Raw genomic sequence first — 21,266 nt, 5'->3', positions numbered from 1 at the left:
AAGGCTCAGTTTGAGGCTTCTAAGGCTTCCTTGTGTTCATATCAGACCTAGGTTTTAATAGTATTGCTTTCTTTAATAGTATTGCAATGCTTTCAAATTACTTGAGGCGACACCAATGGAAAGAGCAAATACTGCCCAGCCGAGTGGAAAGTATATCACACAGTATCTGTCTGTCAAAGTAAAACTCCCTGACAACTTACAGAGGATGGGGGTATCAGATGATGCCAGGCTTGATGTTATCACCACTTACTGTACAGTAGATATGTATCTGATTTAAGGCGAACATAATATGCAACTTTTTTTTAACATGAATACATTGTCAAAATAATTAAGATTATTAACAGTCATTTGTGATTTCCCTCAAAATGCAATGAACAGTCCAGATCACAAAAGAAATACAAGTTAATTAAAGCATGCAATCACGACAAGCCCCATTTTCAACATTCATTTTAGTCACTGCAAATCATGATAGACCTCCAGCACTGAGTGTGAGTTCAGAGATGCTGAGCACAAATTCAAAGGATAATGGAACTTGTTATTTCAGAGATTTCCAGGCTTCTTTAGACCAAAGTGAATTTCAAGGGAACACCATCTGTTGGCCCACTATTTCAGATACATTTAACTTTGGAGTGATTTACATTTTAATGGGATCGACCTTGGGTCAATACTTCAGGTACTGAAAAATTCACATTAATTTCCAGTCAAATTACCATAATTCCCATCATCTTTTAAGTCATAGGACAAAGCCATCTCCTTTAAAGATAACTCTGCAAAACAGTGAGTCTAATCTGCAAATTAAAGATTTTATTTAATTTGTACTGTATAGAGACACATGGATGGCAAGCATCCGGTTGCTTGGAAACAATCTTGTAATTAACTTAACTGAGAGTTCAATATTTGTTAAAGGCCCACATTAGTAATTTAGATTTTTCTAGCTGATATATGACATCACAGTGCTGCACAATATTATTGCACAATGATTCAAGTCTGATCATTGCCATTTAGGTCAAAGTGTATTTTGGGTGATACATTCTATTTGCTTAGCTCCTCCTAAAACAATTTCCCACGTGCTGTGATGTATGACATTTCACACAGCTATAGAGCTGCAAAATGTGACATCGCTAGCTTGTTTGTAAAGTTTCAGAGTCAAATATAACCCTCTGTACCCCCTTCACTGGCTTTTTTGCTACTGAGACAACCTTTCAACAAATGTTATTGATAATTGCTCCTCGCTATATCTGGTGTTACTTTCCCAAATAGCTCTGTGAATGACTAACGTCATCACTCTACATGAGTATTTTTTTCAAGAAAAGCCAGAACGCAAAACTGGCTTGCATGGGCATTTAATGCTGGATTGAATGGGACTGCTTTTAAAATACTACTCTGCAAACATAAAATGCTTTTCTGTGTACCCATGTTGTCTGTGAGTTACAGTACAAGATAGAAGTAGAACATTTTGTTATGGAGAAATATGCAGTTTAAGTCAGATTGCTTGTGACCTAGCTAACGTAGCCAAATCACCCCCCGAGACAGATATGGGGTTGTCATCCATTTTGAAACATAATGTGTACATCCTATGTTTTCCCTCTCCAGATCATGCTTCAACAACAACAGAAAAGTGTTTTAAACCTTATTTACACAATTTTTTTGTGTTTGAATAGTAAGGTTTCTGGCTTAGGTAGTATCTTTGCTTGAGAAACGCATTAGTGTTTGTAATAGTATATGCTAAAATCCGCCAAACTTCTAAAAACATCTTGTCTCTTGACACACGATATATTTAGGAAACAGTTTGTGATCTATTTTTGTCAAGATCCCATCTAATTTTCTTATTTCAGTGTATTCACCCTCATGCACAATTGTTTTCATTTCTTTAGGAGTGCCAAAGCAAATGGGTGTGTTTATTAATGCAATTGGATTTTCACTGTCTTTATTTCTAGATAATGTCAGAAATGTCTTAAAATGTTTAGTTTGCATTGTGTGGACAATTGGGACAATACAATTTGATTTTATTGGGAAATTTTACGTACACCAAAGGTCGTTTTAGTTTTTGTTCGTTAATTAATTAATCAACTCCCAAATATATGAATGAACGCAGATATCCATGATCCAATATAATGCAATATTCATTACATTGTGTCCAGATTTAGTTTAATAGCAATGAGAAAGGCTCAGGGATTGGGTGGACTTTACTTCTTTACTTAAACTCAAATCACTACTTACCATATCTGAGAAGTTTCCGATGAGCTCCAGAAATCTCACATTCTGAGCTGGCCATTTTCAAAAGGTGAAGTAAAGGACATTCGTCTCTCAGCTAAATTAAAAATCTACAGTAATTCACAGGGGGGGTTAGTAAATAAATCAACAATGAATTACACACCAGCAAGTTAATGTTTGGTTGTTACAAAACAGACATGCAACAGATTACAATGCCATGGGTGTCATGTCAACTATTCCTGTTTAGTAAATGCAGTTGACTATCAATATTAAAATATTACTGAAAATTATTTGAATGGTTGCATAGACTAGACTAAATGGTGAGGATGACAGCAAACTGGAAATGGCTGTTTGGATGAATGATGTAAATAATGTCCTAGATTTCTCTGTTACTGTGCTTCACATGTATTCGGATCCAGACCAATTCGTCAGGACAATGTTTGTCATACTAGGATGTTTTATACAGTATGTGATGAAAACTACATCTATGCATTATCACGTTTTAGGCATGATTCATATAAGCTGTTGTTGTTTACCTTGTAAGCTGTATTTTATTTATAGTTTGAACATGACAGCTATGGTTATCACTTATTTCAAAAATAAAAAAGGAGGAAAAAATATAATAATACAATTATTTTTATGGTTTCTGAGTAGTACTGTAGGTTGAAGGCATCCAGCTTGTTGAATGAGTTATGTAATCGATAGGCCTCCATTATACAAATATGACATTACTGTTTAAAATGTGAGGCAAATTGTGAGGATAGTATAGAGGCAGGCCTTGATGTGAAGGTCTTAAAATAGCGCCTGAGCACTGCAAACTTGTGAGTCTGACCTTTCATGCTCGTGCCCACTGCAGTGGTGGGACATGACAGGCGAGGAAATTAACTAGTGTTCGCTGGTTTATACAGACATTCAGACATTTGCAACCGTTTGCAAAAAACAACAACCAGCGAGCATGTTACAGTGATGCATAATATCATGCAAGTGAATATTCCAAACCTGAACGTTTTGATCTGGCTTTGAATTCCAGGAGCTTCCATCCGACATCTGCCAAGCTTGCCATGTTTACCAAATAACATCACTTTGCGACACTGCTGTAAACTAGGAAGCGCTGATAGTGTGATGTCACATCACAACCAAAAGACGATGAAACCTCTTTAGCACCAATATACATATTATTATTTTTTGTCCAGTCTTGTATGTGTTCCTCTTTTGTGCTATAAATGTCCTTATCTTAATACGTGGATTGAGTTTTTAGAAAAATCTCGTGCGGTTTGAAATGTCTAAATGATGCTCCACCCTGCCGTAAATCGCGCTGCAGTATTCCAGTTTGTGTTGTTTGAATTGAACCAGAATGAGGATGTGGATATTATTTATCAAAATCTTTGTATTTACTATCTATTTTGCAGGACAGTATTCTGTATTAGCACTTCAAGATGTAACAACAGAACTTTTCGGGTCAGAAAATTATGGAACTGTGGCTGCGTTTGGGGATTTTAACTCGGATAAACAGACAGATATTTTCATCATCCGAGAACGTCAGTACTTGCTAGCAATGCTGTTTTGTCTTGCTTGTTTGTTTATGTTACTATACATCAACGTTGTAATAATGATACTTTAACCCTAATAGTGTACACAACATTGGAATTGTGAAGAGTACTTATGACGCCAAGGGATGTCTGTAAGCTCAGCTGCAATGCATACATGTACTGTATTGCTGCGTTTCTCTAGCTACAGTAGTACAGTCAGTGGCTAAAGCTTAATAAGCTACACTATAGGATGTCTGCTTATAATAGTTACTGTACATAGTTTACTCGGAAGCCATCTCGGGTGTCACACAGATACCGTTATGCCTTACTGTACTAGCTACTGTACACCCTTCTTTAACTGTCTTGTGTCATCCTCTGGTGGTGCAGTCAGCTGCCTTCACAATGTAGGCTATATTCTAGAGGCCTATTTGACATTGGTCGACTAGCTTCCTGTGTATCATTGCTTGTATACCACATTGCATAAATGTGTTTGTTTTGTAATGTTACTGTTGCTTCGGTCACACAATACATGCAATGCTGCATATAACACAATTATATGTCAGAAATGTTTGCATTTTTTTTTTTTTTTTTTTTTAACATACATGTAAGATTATTATGTCATTGATAGTGTACTTCTCTGTTTCAGAATCTGAATTGGTGATATTCTTAGCTGATCTGAAAGCCCCATACTTCAAACCGAAAGTACATATCACAAAAGAATTGTTGCCAAGGTAAGTTTAGTCCTTATTTCATTTTCCCACTGTGTTCATTTTCCCATTAATAGCAGACATTTGGTGGATGCTTTTCCTCTTTCAGTGATATCATCATAACTAGTACTAGAAAACGTCAGTATTACATTTCTGACTAATATGGTTGTGTTAGTCTATATAGTTGACACTTCCTGAATGTCTTTCTTTTTTTACAGTGATGTCATCATAACGAGTGTGGTCCCTGGAGACTATGATGGAGATTCTCAGATGGATGTGCTTCTCACTACTCAGGCCAAGACCAGGGCCACCACTGACACCATGGTGTTTGTCTTCTGGGGAAATAACCAAACTCTGGGTGAGATTGTAGATCTAATGCAGTATATTGCCATTTTGAGGCATGTAGAAAAATACTGCACTGTACTGTATCATACTTTGTTATCATTAGTTCTATGTGGTAACTTTTTTCAGATGTAAGTGGGCGAGTTGACCTCAATAAGACATTTGTGGATCAGCCTCTGGTGATGGAGTAAGTTATGAATGCAAATAGTTTGTAACGTATAGAATTAGTTTTCTATGATGACTTTCCATACAAGCAGTATTGTCATATTTTGAAGTTGTAATAAACGTTGTTCTGTGGTCTTTAATTTCAGTTTTAACGGAGACATGATTCCAGATATTTTTGGTGTCATCCTCTCTGATTCCACCACTGAAGTCTGCTATCTCACCGGACGGTAAGGTAGAATCTAAGTCACTCTCCTCCTCTGTGGAGTGACGAGAGAGATGATGATTCATATTTCGCAGTCCCCATACATGTTGCTTAATGTCCCCATACATGTTGCTTAATACATGTCTTCCTGTCAGACCTCAACTGCCTGCAATGCAGTGAAATACTATAGATAATACAATAAAGCTCCACTGTTGAGGTCCTGTATTGTCCTAAGTTACAGATATCTACAGTATCCTGTGTTTTCAGAATGTAAATATCCTTCTTGTCTTCTCTCCTCTCAGGAGCGCGGTATGGCAGAAAGCTCTTGGGTCCCCTGTTAAGATGCAAATTCCCCATTCCAATGCTTTCATTGACCTGAACAATGATTTTACTGCTGGTGAGTCAGATCACATAGCAAATGAGTGATGTCATAATAATGGTTCATATTTTTGGCAAGTCTGACTGGTCAGTGGTCAGCACTTCTTTTGCAAAGAATGTTGATGTCTGTATGTATGGAAAGGGAATGGAAAATCAACGTTTACTTATCATATGCACATTATAAAGATGTAAACAGTACAATGAACATCAACATCGCAGTTTAAATGTAAGAATAGGAATAAAAAGAGAATAATAACAGTACACAATAAGGCACAGGAAAGTACTAAATAAGACATTAACGTACAAAATTCTGCAAAGTACTACAATTTCTGAAAGAAATATGACTTGCTCCATCATGTTCAGTTGCTTGTGACTAAACATATTTTGAGTTCTGATAGCTGTTGAAAGTCTGAGAATCTCAACATTCTAACCATGCCAAATGTGTGTCTCAACTTCCAATAATGAGTGCGAGAGAGACAGTTACAGTGGGAGTATTAATGAACACTGATTTGTAGAAATCCACTCCCGAAGTTCACTCTATTTTGTAGGGAATGGCAATCTCGTCTCCACTTGCCCCAGTTTTAAGGAGCTAGCAACTCATCTTGGACTGAAAGCTCTATCCACCTTATCATTCAAGACATGAGAAGTGTGTGTGTGTGTGTGTGTGTATGTATGTATATATATATATATATATATATATATATATATATATATATATATATATATATATATATATATATATATATATATATACACACACACACACACATATATATACTTTATTAGGTTCAACTGCTCGTTAACCAATTGAGCATTGTTTAAATGCCACAGCCTACCCGAGTATTGTTGCTGACCATGTCCATCCCTTTATGACCACAGTGTACCTATCTTCTAATGGCTACTTCCAGCAGGATAACGCGCCATTTCACAAAGCTCACATCATCTCAAACTGGTTTCTTGAACATGACAATGAGTTTACTATACTCCAATGGCCTCCACAGTCACCAGATCTCAATCCAATAGAGCACCTTTGGGATGTGGTGGACTGGGAGATTCACATCATAGATGTGCAGCCGACAAATCTGCAGCAATGATGCTATCATGTCAATATGGACCAAAATCTCTGAGGAATGTTTCAAGCACCTTGTTGAATCTATGCCACAAATAATTAAGGCAGTTCTGAAGGCAAAAGGGGGTTCAACCCGGTACTAGCAAGGTGTACCTAATAAAGTGGCCGGTGAGTGTGTGTGTGTGTGTGTGTATATATATATATATATATATATATATATATATATATATATATATATATATATATATATATATATATATATATATATATATATATATATATATATATATATATATATAATATATATATATATAATATGATTTAGCCTTTAAAACAAAGCAAAGTGAAAAGGATAGAAAACATGTTGTTCTAGTGAAATCTGTTTTAGCCTAGCAACAAGAATCACGTCTTTTCCATGCATGAAGCGTGAACATGTATGATGTGATACAGATTCCTTTTCACACAAAAACAATACCTTAGAAGGATAGTGATTTTGGAGACAGAGAGGCAGCAGGCAGCTACATTTGGATTGAGACATAGCCATGGTTGTTATTGTTGTCACCGCTCTCCTGTGTCATCTCAGCTGTGCAGCCGTCAGTCGATGATGCACATGTTTGGCCATTTTTCATTATTATTATTATTATTTAAATTATTTTCCTATTCTCTGTGTGCGCTGACTTGGTCCTTAAGCTCCTAACAATTGGATTGAAATATATATTACAAACAATTTTCAAGTTGACTAAGAGAGAGAGAAATTCCCATTTTCCTCACCACTGAATAAATAAATTGTCTTGTTTTACTGCCTTTCTCTTTCACAAAATACCACCTGATAACCCTTACCACTTAGACTTAAGGTCTTCGGGTTAGGGTTAGTTTAGTTTCTTTTTTTTCTCTGTGGCTCAGTTTGTAGAGCATGGCGCTAACAACGCATAGGTTGGGGGTTTGATTCCCGCTGGGACCATATATACTGAAAAATGTATCCACTCACTGCAATGTAAATCGCTTTGGATAAAAGCGTGAGCTAAATGGCATATATATATAATCTCATATTAAGACCAATCACAGAGGATTATCTCGTGTCCGACCTACAGCAAACCTCTGTTTGTGGTATTTGCTTATCGGCTGTGGCAATCTAACCCCATCATAATAATGGATCTTTAAGCTGATCTTTTGCACATGCCAGCCCACCTGGACAATGTGTATCTGAAAGGTTAGAATTCCTTGCTAAATCACAGTTTGGTTGATGAGATTTTTTTTTTCCTATATGAGGAGTGAAGAATGTATTGTGGTGTGCCCATCATTGTAAAGTGTTACCAGGTACAGTAGGTGAGAGTTTAAAAGGTTTATGGTTGAGCAAAGGTAGCGTGGCGGTACCGCCACAGAAGTAGTAAGTCAGCTTGACTTTTTCACGTTTTATTTGAGGTATTTCACCTCGGCAAAACAACCACCAGGTGTATCGTTGAGCAATTCTAATGGATAAGATTGTTGTGAAACAGTAACTCATAACTGCATCTCCACTTGTCCCATTTGTGAGCTAATATTAATTGTATATTTGAATTTCATTTGTATTGAAATTCATGTTTTTTTTTTTAATTCTGAATTAACAATAATGGCAGCCTGGATTACGTGAAGAGTAGCCTATGAGTTGTTGTTGTCCCCCACGATGAAATCAGGGAGGGGACTATGATTTTGTCTCTGTCCGTTCGTATGTCACACCACTTTATCTCTGACACCACTGGAACAATTGAAACTTGGGGGAATGATCCGTCTTGCCATATAGATGCAGCATTCACAGAATTACACTGATTGGGCCAATTTTGTTAATGCGTCTTGCCACTTAGATTGTTTCAGAGTTTTGAGATGACGCCAATTGATCATTAAAACGTCATAATAGGGTGCCATGTTGAGAGCTATGAGTATAATGCAATAGACCTATAGCCTAACGAATTTGGGAATACAATTTTCAGAAATCATGCAAAGCTGTAAGAAGCAAGACTGATCATGAATCAAATAAGCACTACGCGTTCCGGTAACTTTTCAATCTGGCTATGAATGCAGCTGTAAGAGTGTAGCCTAATGCGGTAGGCCTATAGCCTAATGCATTTGGGAATAATATGATGTGAGTGAAGTTTGTTATGCAGCATCATTTAATACTGAAACTTGGCCAATATCAATATGGAAAACAGAGTTGTGTAACCTAGTTTATAGCCAGTCACATTTGTAGCCTGTGCAAATATTTTGTCTTAGCCTATTGGTAAAATTTGTGTTCGAAGTAAGTGAATTACACTACGTTAGGTAATGGTGCCCAAATATTTGTTCTCTTTGGTCACAGAAGGTGATTGCACCAAGAGAAAAGCCCTCCTTGTGCGTAGCGGGGACACAGCACTGTAAAACAGAGACAACCAGAGTGTCATAGTAAAAGGTTTATGAATAAAGGTTTTGCTTCATTCACACTTTTTATGGTTATTTTTTCAGGCTACAAGGAGGGAACACAAAATAATGTCAACACTGCCAGTGGGTCTTTAGAGAAGCAGGTCACTAGAGACTATTAGCACCCTGGCAACTGTTACCAAATGGGTGGTGGAAGTTTGAAGGGCCAGAAAAAAGTGTTGCGCACTATGCAAGATGCACTAGGTATCTCTGTCACAGCCATCTTCTCCTGTTCTATATAAGCTGCTTTTCTATCCAGTCTAAATCCCACTGAAACACAAAATCCGTACTCCTGTCTCACATGAAAATTCCTAACTTTATTCTGGAGTCCATAAGTTGCATCATCAAAGCCGACTTGTGCTTATTCATGTCAAATTACTGCTAAAGCATTTGCCCTGCTTCTCTGCACGTCGTGTGTTGTTTGCTGCTTGCGCATAGGGCCTAAATGCATGATGATGACAACCAGTATGACAATATAAGGATATTTTAAACATGAATTGGTCCCTGTTAAGATAACTTGATATTCAAACCATTTCCACTCTTCATCTCCATGTAATTCATGACCTGATCTGCTATAATCAACTACATTTTTGCCAATTTTGTTCCCTAGAAGATATTCTGTCCTTCGTGGAAGGAGGTAATCTATCTAGCAAGCTGAACAACTTCACTTGTTGCGATGGCAGTATGAACCTTTTAAACACTTATCTACTCAACTGCATGCTTCAGCTTCCAGGTTCAGTCAGTCAGTCAGTCAGTCAGTTTGAATGACTGCTTGTCAGCTGCTTGTTTCTCATATTCATCCTCTTTTGTAAGAGGTTGTAGACTAGTGAGTGTATGTCCTAAAGGGATTGTAAACCAGCCTATCTACACAGAAGCAGAGGCTGGAGCTCACGGTGGCCCACGTCACCTGACATGGGGGGGCTGCCTGCTCCCCAAACCAAGAGGACGGATGGATGGTACCCCGTCCTTGTGGCAACACTCCGCTCTTTCACTGATTGGCAGTGTGGAAAAAAAATAAGCATTTAAAACGGCCTATGCAGCTGTGGAGAAAATGCTGCAGATTAGCAATAGCACAAAATGTAACATTGAACACTGCTCTACAATTATGGATGTTAGGAGCATCAGTATGGGGCTGTGAGGAGCTTAGTGTGGGAGTATGGATGATGAATCTTTTCAGGAGGAGAAAATGGGTTGGTGAGTCAGAGTTGTGTTGTGTTGGATGTACGTCAATTGGACTGTCCATGTCTCTCTGGTCTGATTTTGGAAATTGAAACTGACAGACTGACTGCTTTAAAAGTGTTTGTTTGTACCTTGTCACTTTGTTGAGATGAAGCTAAGACAATTGTACGCCTTTTTACAATTAAGTTATATTCTATAAATAAATAATCCATTCCATTTTATACTCCTCGGAGCCCCGTTACACCTATGTTTTATGTGGCCCTCTGTATGGGTTAGGTCAGAATAGCAGTGAGGTAGCCTATTTTATTAGCATGTGTCCTGTTCAAGGATGATCAGAGGAGGGTCACACCCATGGCACGACTCCAATTTTTGCCATGTGTTTAAATCTGTAAACATACACACCTGCGCTCAGTTCAGTGCCCCCCCTCCACTCTGCACTATTGGTATGAGATCTGAAATTGCTTCCTGTTCAGTGTCAAGGCCTCATTTAATCTTTAAATTGGACTGTTGTACAGCCGCCATCCGTCTCTACAGTATATCAGTCACAGGGCCATGTTTAAAGCTGGTATCTCATCTCTCTCTCTACTACCAGTGCTTTCTCCTCACATCTCGTCACCAATCTGATCTATTGTTGTGGTAAGGTACTTAGATGAGCAGTATGTCATTACTGGAAAGAGCCAAAGCCTATAGGCTACTCCTAGCAGGATTATGAAGTCAATGTGTTAGCAAAACTCACAATAAAAGGAGCAATAGATGCTAACATTATAGAAAACATTCAAATAAGCCTCTAGCATCAAATAATCACCCCCAGGGATTTTGTATATGGCAGTTACTTTATATTACACTATGTGTTTAGATACCCTGGGGTATCACATTTTTTAATCTTGATAATGGTTTTGGGAATTGGGGGATGCAATAACTAATCCAGAAAAAGGTGGTAATTGCCACATGATTATAAAAGTCAGTATTCACAAATATGCACAAAGACACCGATACTGTCGCATGGCCTGTCGCTAGGTAACATGGCATCGCAATGCTCCGTGTAGAATCCAGTACGGCAACCTTGCTCAGGTAAAGCGACAAGTAGATTCTCGGAGTAAATGTAAAGGAACCAGATTGGCCATATAACAACGTTAGCGGAGTGGGAATTTCTAAAGGGATTTAGCACGACATTGATATTGCAGATATTGCAAAATATAAGTCTATTTCATTTTGTGAGTAAGCTCACTCAAGTTCCATTTCACATGCACTAACAACATATGCAACGTCAAGTTGAATAAAAATCTCTGCCACTCAATGCAGTTGTAACATCATGACTAAGGGCCGGACACAGATTAAGTCTAATTCTAGACAAAAACATGTCTTCAGAGGAGATTTTCTATTGAAAATGTGATTTAGTCCAGAACTAGGCTTAATCTGTGTCCGGGAAACCGTCCTTAACACTCACCAAATGCTGGTAGATTTTGCCATTGGCGTGTAAATCTCTACATTTTATCAGCTACTTTGGCGGGTAGCCAACAAAAGGTTCGCGAATACTATGTTTCAATATAAAAACGAAACTGGTGCGATCCGCAATTATGGTCATAGTTGATTCAACAATTGTAACAACATTCTGCTGCTCCCTGCCTCCTCCAGCCGAATGTGACTGCTGCGTATCTCACTTTTCCTGACTTTCAAACAACCCCCAAAGTCGATGAGCTTTCTTAGTTATAACCTAAAATAAAGTATTATTATTAAGTAAAATTCAACTACACTTGACAGCATGATGTAGCAACTTGCGCGTGAGATAGAAAACATGCAGGGGAAATATTTAGTGGTATTTTGACACCGGGATAGGCGCGAAATTTAAAGCCTCGACAGAGGTTCGTTCTGTGAAGGGAGTAATTGGCAATGGATCAGGAGTCATGCTCTTTCTTGTGTTCTTTGTTGTTGTTTTTTGTTGTTTTTTAATGTGACTGGTTTAAAAAAAAAAAAAAAAAAAAGATGCAGTCACAATCGAACTTGAAAATGTCAGATCCAGACTGAATTATATGTGAGTGAATGAAACATTTTAAATTCAGCATGGGTCGCCAGGCAAATTTAAAGTGGCAAGAGAAAAAAATTAATAATTAAAATATTGGCAAATGACCCTGGTATATTCGTAGCGATTCGGTGAAAGTGAAATTGGCTGGAAGAAGATCATCATCTGAGATCATATCTATCCCATTAAAATCCCATTCAGAAAAACAGTTGCCCGACCACTTTTGACGATAATAATAACAGTACAAAGATCCACAATAACGCATTGAGCGGCCCTTGGTTAGTAGATCAGCTATGCTGATGAGGAGGTTCAGGTGCGTCTGCATGAGACTAAGTCGGGGAGGGAGGGATGGGGAAGTGAGACATTGTTTTGGTTTCGTTTTGAATTAGGAGGGTACTGTATCTATAGTAGGGGGGATTTTTTTCCGCAATCTTGCCTAACTGCCACTTAATGTCTTTACTCTAAATGACAATGCATTTTATGAAATTGTGATGGTATATCATTGCTGCCATGATTATCATGGAATAGTTAACATGTAGTCATAAATTCTACATTTGCTAATGTTAGCAAAATGTGGTCATTCTCCAGTGTTCAAAATTAAAGCAAGCACAGAATGTTCTAGTCAGTGTGTGCCACCAGCCTTTCAAGTGCAATGTTTATGCCTTTTCCGGAAAGCTGGCAGAGTATCAAATAGAACATTGTTGCATTTATTTTTGGTAAACATCCGTTTTTGTAGATAAATGAATATATGAATAAATAAAGCTCCAGATTTCTTGTTGATATACAGTATGGCTCTGGCCTGAGGTTATGCTGTTTCCAGTGCAATCCACTAAATAGACTAGTCTCTGCTCTGTAGTACTACTAGTAGTACTACTACTACTTTTCTCCTCTCTAGGCTCTAAGTGGTATGCTATATTAGCATAATACGAAGCAGGATTCAATCATACTAGGTTTTTGTGAGAAGATCAATGGCTCATAGAGGCCTCAACATGGTAAGATCATGTAGCCGCTCCACTCTGTTAGTACCAACTTTATCAACCCACACAGTTTTGATTAGGCTAAGTAGCTTAAGGGGTTGGCTTCACGGAGCAAAGCCAGTTTTGATTACAGGAATCAAATACATTTATGAATAAACACACACACACACAAACACACATACATACTGTACACATAGGCTCCACTCCACTCACGGTTGAGCTTCTCTAAGCTCTTTACAGGACTACAGTGAGCAGTTTTACTCTGCTTTTCCACCACTGAATAAAGTGCCAGAGAACCAGGATCCAGCGCAAGGAGTTGGCGTAATCCTCCACAGTGCACCTACGTTGTTCCCTTAATGGTTTTATGAGATTATTTCTTCCTCAGAATAGCATCTTTCAATTTTCTGCCTCCGTTGTGTCATGTTTGTGAATGAGGCGCTTTGAAAACCTTTGGGTTCAAGGCACATAGTGTGTATATTGGTTTATGTTGGATTTATTTATGGGATTTAACCTCTTTTTTCCCCAAATTCCCATGCTCTTCTTTTGCTTTGTCTTGGGTTGGAAGCTGGCATTGACAGTCTTCAAAATTTGTCCCCAAATCTTTTAATGTCAGTTCCAGGGCCATAAACAAGCTGTTAAATTTCAACTGTTAAGGAAATACGTCTGCAGATATTCGATCTGATTAACAGGTGAAAGATGATTTCATGGAGACTGTTAGCTTTACTCTAACTGACGCATAGCTGGCTGAATAGCCAGTCATGGGCAGGTAGACTACGCGTCCCCCCTTTCCTCTCTTCCTTAATGGGGCAAGTGTTGGGTGACTGTCCTTGAGAGAAAACATGCAGCCATGCGGGCGGTGAACCTTAGTAGACGCTGACATGTCCATGCTCTATAGCAGTAGTCCCTGTGTGATGCAGACCAGTCTTGGAGAGTACCGTATGTAGGAAATACCAATTAGCTAATAGCACAGCAATGATTTATTTGAAATGAGGGCAAACTAAATATCCCTTTTTCATTTAATATCCAGTTTTGGTGTCTGGTTGCACAGCTGGCCTGTCTGATGTGTTTGTGGCATTCATGAGATTCATAGCTTTTTGGCTGGCTTTGGTGTAGCAGACATGGCAATGTTTCAACCACTACCTGACCTTAGACAGGTTTGCATTTAGGTTTTTTTTGCCTACAATTTGATAAATTTTAAGTATTTCACCTGGTATGCAGAATTATATCTACAGCAGTGCTTTTCCTTATGTAGGCTATGTGTCTGTCAGAGCAGGGATTCTGTAGCTCAAAGCTACATCCCTTCCCTTGGTCGTTACTCCAGCACTGGAGCTGGAGCTCCAAATGTCTGGTGGTCGGGGTATCTATTTCACTGACGACTGACATGACATTTTCTTTATAATGTCAAAGGCCTCCTTCTCCCAGTGTGTGTAGCAGCAGAAACCTGGACTGGAGTAGAGAGGTTAAAAAACCCCTCCAGTCAAAATGGAAGATTTTAAGATGAAAATCAATTTGTATAAGTACATCAATATACAACTTTTTATATATATATATATATATATATATATAGAGAGAGAGAGAGAGAGAGAGAGAGAGAGAGAGAGAGAGAGAGAGAGAGAGAGAGAGAGAGAGAGAGAGAGAGAGAGAGAGAGAGAGAGAGAGAGAGAGAGAGAGAGAGAGAGAGAGAGAGAGAGAGAGAGAGAGAGAGAGAGAGAGAGAGAGAGAGAGAGAGAGAACTGAAGTGAAAATCATTATAATTTGAGATATATCCTTTTGATGACATGCTTACTTCCTGACGTCATTGAGTTGAGTTCTCTGTCTGCTCCGTCCAACTTTTTTTTGGGAACAGGTAACACCACTGTGCTGGCTTTGTTATATTATAGCCTGCTTCATTTGAGGAGAATAGAATGTAACATATGAAAACAGAATGGCTTCTCTTAGGTTTGTGAATATTAGACTTGGTGAATACTTGAAACACACACACACACACACACACACACACACAAAATGTGGACATCCACCCTCCTCCAACCCCTGGATAGAGCGATGAGATCTGTCTCCAGCGTGGCCCAGTGTGATCCCATCTCCTCTGTGGCCTGAGGGGGATGTGTCCTGCTCTCCTCCTCTCTCTGTCTTGTTCCCCTCTCATCTGTCACCAAGCAGGTAATAGGAGTCACAAGCTTGTTTGCTGAGTAACAGCCTAACAAATAAGCCGCTCAGGGGCATTAAAGCCAGAAGGAGAGCTGAAAAGCAGCCCCCCCCCTCTCTCTCTTTCTCTCTCTCCCCCTTTCTCCTCCCTCTCCCTCCTCTATGGGCTAATGGGAACAGGCGCGACTGACCCATGGGATGGGTGATACCTGCCGACGGCTTCATCGGACACAAATTTAGAGCAGAGCAGAGGGATGTCAGGTTTGGTTTACGGAGAGCACTGGCCTCAAATGGCACAAGGGTCAGAGGACGCTTTGTGCATTAAGCTACTAGCTCAAAGCAGTCAGGGTAGTAAGGTGCCTTACTGTAGAGTTATGCTAATATGCGTTAATTGGCTAACATGGTGCTAAAAGGGCAATGGGTGATATATTGTAATGCATGTTGGACTGTTGGTTAATAACTGTTATCTTTGTCATGACAACCCATTAGAATTCATAGAAGAAGACAAAAAAAAACAATGGCAGAATAATACTCTAGCTAATTTGACATATTTTTTTCCCTCTGCAGACAGTCATCCACTTAACTCCATCAAGGAAAAATCCTATCAGACGAAACCTGTGGCTAGCGTGAGGGAGTGAGTCAACGCATGCCTAGCATACACGCCACATACAATGGGGATCACAGAGCATGCCGTTTACAAGCTTTATGTGAGACTAATGATAGAGAGAGACGGACACGGTGTAATTAAGGACAAATCAAAACCTCTAATTGTCCTCGTTTGTCATCGGATACTTTTTTTTTTCTCATCGCTTTCTTCAACACAATTTTCTTTCCAACTAACACACCTGACCTGAAGATTAATATGGCTCTTTAATCAGCCTTGTTAGTGTGAGGTTAATTTTTCATTTAGAAAATCTCAATCTTATTAAAAGGTATAGGCTTGTATAATATGCTTCGAATGATGACCTCTCCCATAATTTTCCCTGCTGGCATGGTGCATTGTAACTGTGCGGACTAATGAGGATGTACAAGGAGAGCTTTCGTTAACTTTGAGTTAGAACGCAAAAGCTATGGCGATGTTTTTTTTTAAGATTAATTGGTGTATTCAGCGAATTATAGTTTTAGAATAATTTTCCCTGCCATCAAAAACAGCTTGGAATGCTCAGCTACAGTGCCTTCGGAAAGTATTCAGACCCCTTCACTTTTCCACATTTTGTTTGTGTTATAGACTCAATTTAAAATAGATTAAATTAAAATAATTCATCAATCCACACACAATACCGCAGAATGACAAAGCGAAAACATTTTTCAGTAAAAATGTATTAAAATTGAAATACAGAAATACCTCATGTATGTAAGTATTCAGACCCTTTGCTATGACACTCTTAAAATTAGCTAAAATGCAAAAATGGCATCAACAAGCGTGTAATTGATTCCTATGCAAATCAGAGACCCTATACAAAGAAAGATATTCATTCCAAAATTACATGAACTATTATCCTTGCATTAAGATGGACTCAATTCAACTTACTGAGTGATTTGTTGATTACATTTTTGCGTTTTAGCTAATTTTAAGAGTGTCATAGCAAAGGGTCTGAATACGTATATACATGAGCTATTTCTGTATTTCAATTTTAATACATTTACTGAAATTTCTAAAAACATGTTTTCGCTTTGTCATTCTGGGGCATTGTGTGCGGATTGATGGCAAATTATTTTAATTTAATCAAAAATTTAGTGAAATTAAATTGAGTCTATAACACAACAAAAAGTGGAAAAAGTGAAGGGGTCTGAATACTTTCCGAAGGCACTGTGTTTGAACTAATCCGTTATTGCATTCATGAGTATTAAAATACTGGCCGTCATAAAATTAGATTATCATATACCTGTTATCCTCAGACACGCAGCTGACGGTCCCCAGCTAGAATACCCCCTCTCTCTCTCACACACACACACACACACACACACACACACACACACACCCCAGGTAATGAAATGATCTCAGGCAGAAAAAGGAATGTGAGAGAAAAGAGGGAGAGATATGGGGAGTTAGGGAGTGAGAAAAACACCCACAGATATCTATAATGCACTGTGTCAAAGCTCCACCCCCACCTGGGCTATCTATCAGAATGGTGGCTTCTATATCTGTTTATTCAAACGCTAATGCGATGCTGGGGATACGTGGGAGCTTTCATCCTGACTTCCCGAATGGAATTGAGAGAAAGCTATAATAAAGTCTGAGTCAAACAGTCGACAGATACATCCAATTGCCTCCAATCCCCTTAACAAATCTGATTGAGAGGTTATGAATATCTTCAGATTAGCCGTTCTGGCTTTGATCAAACTGGATGGAGCAATGGGAGAACGTGCTTGCAATTTCATTGATTGTCACATTCCAAGAACCCTCTCCCCACATGCCCCTAGAATAGTTGCTCGTTGTTATGTGTGTCATCTTTTACAACCGGGTAGGAATATTTCGCAGAGAGTTGTTGATTATGCTGCCTTGTATAACATTGAAGAAAATGGTAGAAAACCTGAAGGAAAAACTGAATTAAGTTTTTCGGAGATCCGCCCAAGCAAGGTATTTGATTGGTTTAACGTGTTGCAAGGTATCACTCACTTTAAACGGGATACCAGCCCATTGTAGTTATTCCCATTTTCTCAACAATGTTAAGAATGTTGCAACGCATCCCTATCTTTTTAACTTCCAACTCTGCACAGGCTTAGCCTGCTCCCCAAAGCGGTTTTCAAAAGTTGAGGATCAATTTAGATAAACCTATAGACCTGCTAGTTCTTGATTGGTAAACATGGGGAGATCTTTTTTCGTCTCACAGAATTTTAGAAGAGTGGCCAACAAATTAGATTTGTTCTGCTTTGGAAATTTTCCACTTTCCCCTCTCAATATGGTCTACAGCCTGCTGTTCCTCTCATGTTGTTCATCTCTGCTGTCTACTGGTCTAATGTACGCCAGCTCTTTGAAGCAGAGAAATGAACTACTCCTCACTTTGTTCTCTCATTCTTCCACTGAGATGGAATTGGAAACAGTATTTAGTTTTGGCGAAACAGTTTTTTATTGCCACCAGCAACTGGAGCTTCCCCAGTGTATGTATGTATGTATGTATGTATGTGTGCATGTGCATGTGCGTGTGAGAATGTGCAAACACACATCATAGGAATGTGCAAACACAAATCATAAGGCCTAGCATTCTCCCAGTGCTGGGGGATAGGGATGTGAGAGGGATACAAATAATCTGCGCTTTGCTTTTCTTTTTTTTTCTTTTTTTTTTGTGCCTCATTGAACTTAATTGAATATCGCTGACGAAGCTGCGGGACCATGTTGCCACTTCTAAAAACACAAGGCCCCCCTCAAGGCTTTTTGTGTGTTTCTCATTGTAATCCATTTTAGATAATCCATGTGTAACACAGCAAGACAGATGCACTGTTTTCTCTATATACTTTTTTTTGTTTGTTATGTAACTACATTTGGGATCAGGTTTTTCTTTGCTCCACATAAGATCTCTGAAGATAAAATGGGATTTTGTTTATTGGAATATGTCCTCATTTGTTGAATGACAGTACCATCACAGTTTTACTGCAGTTAGGTGAAAAGTAATAAGGGCCACCACTCCTCCCCTTCCACCAAATCAATTGTCATAGGTGATCTCATGATTAATTTCCAGTGCCATAACTCAATCAGGTCATTCCCATACCATGTCATGATAAATCCAATGTTGGATAGAACAAGATTTTTTGTAATATCTCTTTGGACTGAATTCTTTTCTGGAACGTTTTGCCTGAAGGTATAATGTAAATGTGGTTGTTAATATTTTAATCCCAGAAATATACATGCCATAATGGTGGTAAGCATGACAAACAGGCCATGACAAACAAACGAAAGAAATTCAAGCCTGCGAGAAGCAAGTAAGCTAATTTGACATGTGAAACGCTGGATAGGTCTGACATTGTACAAGTGGTCTAAAATAAGACAGTGAAATTACCAAGGTAATCAAGACCTATAAATGTTTTTCTCATTTAATTTTTAATCTAATTTAATTCGAGGTTCTGGAACATCATCAACCAAACCCCCTTTTGCCTGTTTTTCTTTACTGTATATCACTCCCCTGTTATTATCAATGACTCTCCTGATTATTCAGTTGAGTCTGAAAAGACGATTGATTGGACCTGATTGTGTAGATTAGCCTATGTGATAAGGAAATCTAAACAGACACATTATTTGATTCGTAATAGTGGCCTTGAATCAACAATACGTTTCTCCACTGAGTAATTGAGAAAATAATCTTCCTCATCCTGCTGCTTCCCCCACTGGCCACCAGTGGCCGCCAGAGTCTCCTTTTATTGTTTTCCTTATCCATCCCATTTAGTTAATTGACCACACCTGTGCTTTATTATTTGTCCAGCTTTTAAGCCTGGCTTTGCTTCACCTGTTGTTCAGTCTTGAACGAATGTTCTATGGCTGTACCTGTGTTTCCCTGTGACATTCTAACTAAAGCTATGTTTGATTTTGGTAACTCACCACCCGTTCCACACACGGCTAATCTGAGAACATATTTATTGTCTGATGGGTTTTTCTTCAATTGTTCTATTCTAAGGATGAGGGAAATTAATCAAAACATACTAAATCACTCCTAATCCAAGAGAGGAGGTGGAAAAACAATGGTCTTATTAAAGATTACCACTTTGCAATTAAGATATTTGAACTGCTTTGCTTGTGATATGCTTTGAAGGCTTCCATCCACATATGCATCTTTTGGTAATAGTGATAATTCTAGTGCCACAGGCTGTGAGTCTTGGTGTATCAATTAAAAATCTCATCTCTTTTTGAATAATTAAGACCGTACTTTAATAAGCTTGTGTGGTTCTTTGTGAATTCAGCACTTGCAATTTTGAAATTATGCAGCAACATGACATATCACTTAGCCTTCCACTTAGTCCCACACCTGAATTATGCATCAGAGTTCAAAGTTAGAGATGTAAATATACAAGATGTACAATTCTTATTATTATTCATCCTTTTTCTTTCTTCCTTCTTCCCTTTTTTTTCTTCTGGTAATGTACTGCAGACAGTGCTTTTTGTAATGTAAAGCGCTTTATAGATGAAATGTGTTATTTTATTTCTTTGACTTTCGTAATGAAATTACGAAATGGCACTAGTATTGGCACTAGTATCCACTCATTTCTGCATGTTGATCTGAATCGATTAGATTACTTGGATAACACCAACCACCGTTAAGTATATCTGTAATTTCCCTTGCATTATGAGTTTCTTGCAGCCTGTCATAATATTATGACAATTTGTTTGTCTGATCTTGTTGTCACCTTCCCCTCCCCATACATCAAAATGTGTTGGCCCCTTTGGGTCCTCCTGATATTTCCACTCTTTAAAAGTCAAAGGACTCCCTACATGCTAAATGGTGGCGACATTACCGTATAAAACTAGTTTAGTTTAACTGTGTGATAGGAGAGTAGAGAGGTTTGAAGCAGGTGTCAGTTTTTTTATTTTACTGAGCCACGGTGTTTATAGAGCCGCTGAGGGCTGTCAGTAACTGTGAAACAGCGTCGATGAGGAGGAGGAAAAGGATGAGTGTCCCATAGGGGATGTAATGTTTACAGGATGTCGAGCAAGTGATGTGGAGTAGTTACATGTTACCTCATCTGTATCTTCATCGGTACTCAGCCACACATGGAAGGCCGGGGCAAGCTTCCTTATAGCCTGATTAAGCAACCTGTTTACGTTCATCAGCAGACTAGCAGAGTGCTTCACACTCTACATGAGTGACATGGCTTAAGATCGCATGTGTGCTGTGCACACACATCTGTGTGTGTCTGATGTGTGTAAGAGGGAGGTCTGGAACAGTCTGTATTTGTATGGATAACCTCCCACCCCAATC

General features: G+C 38.6%; 2 protein-coding genes across 4 annotated transcripts in view; one reads left to right on the top strand and one right to left on the bottom strand.

Moving 5' to 3' along the window:
* phkb (phosphorylase kinase, beta) overlaps positions 1-3,288 on the bottom strand; it is a gene marked incomplete at its 5' end in the record, with an annotated part of 67,959 nt that extends 64,671 nt beyond the window's left edge. For 2 of the 3 annotated variants that reach the window (XM_083697389.1, XM_083697387.1), the window contains one exon: positions 3,214-3,277. In XM_083697389.1, coding sequence (XP_083553515.1) covers positions 3,214-3,277 — 64 coding nt within the window. Of the gene's footprint in view, positions 1-2,220; positions 2,325-3,213 lie in introns of all 3 variants that reach the window. The other variant, XM_083697388.1, reaches the window with a different exon arrangement.
* Positions 3,289-3,552: 264 nt separating this feature from the next.
* Positions 3,553-21,266, top strand: part of itfg1 (integrin alpha FG-GAP repeat containing 1) — a 97,047-nt gene continuing 79,333 nt past the window's right edge. The window contains exons 1-6 of the mRNA XM_083664941.1: positions 3,553-3,752; positions 4,390-4,474; positions 4,669-4,808; positions 4,922-4,979; positions 5,104-5,184; positions 5,462-5,556. Of these exons, the coding sequence (XP_083521067.1) occupies positions 3,569-3,752; positions 4,390-4,474; positions 4,669-4,808; positions 4,922-4,979; positions 5,104-5,184; positions 5,462-5,556 (643 nt within the window). The 5' untranslated portion in view covers positions 3,553-3,568. The remainder of the gene's footprint in view (positions 3,753-4,389; positions 4,475-4,668; positions 4,809-4,921; positions 4,980-5,103; positions 5,185-5,461; positions 5,557-21,266) is intronic.

This window comes from Argentina silus (genome assembly GCF_951799395.1).
Source record: "Argentina silus genome assembly, chromosome: 2".
Taxonomy (NCBI): Eukaryota; Metazoa; Chordata; class Actinopteri; order Argentiniformes; family Argentinidae; genus Argentina; species Argentina silus.
The sequence above is the reverse complement of the archived record's forward strand: the minus strand, read 5'-3'. Positions and strand labels throughout refer to the sequence as shown.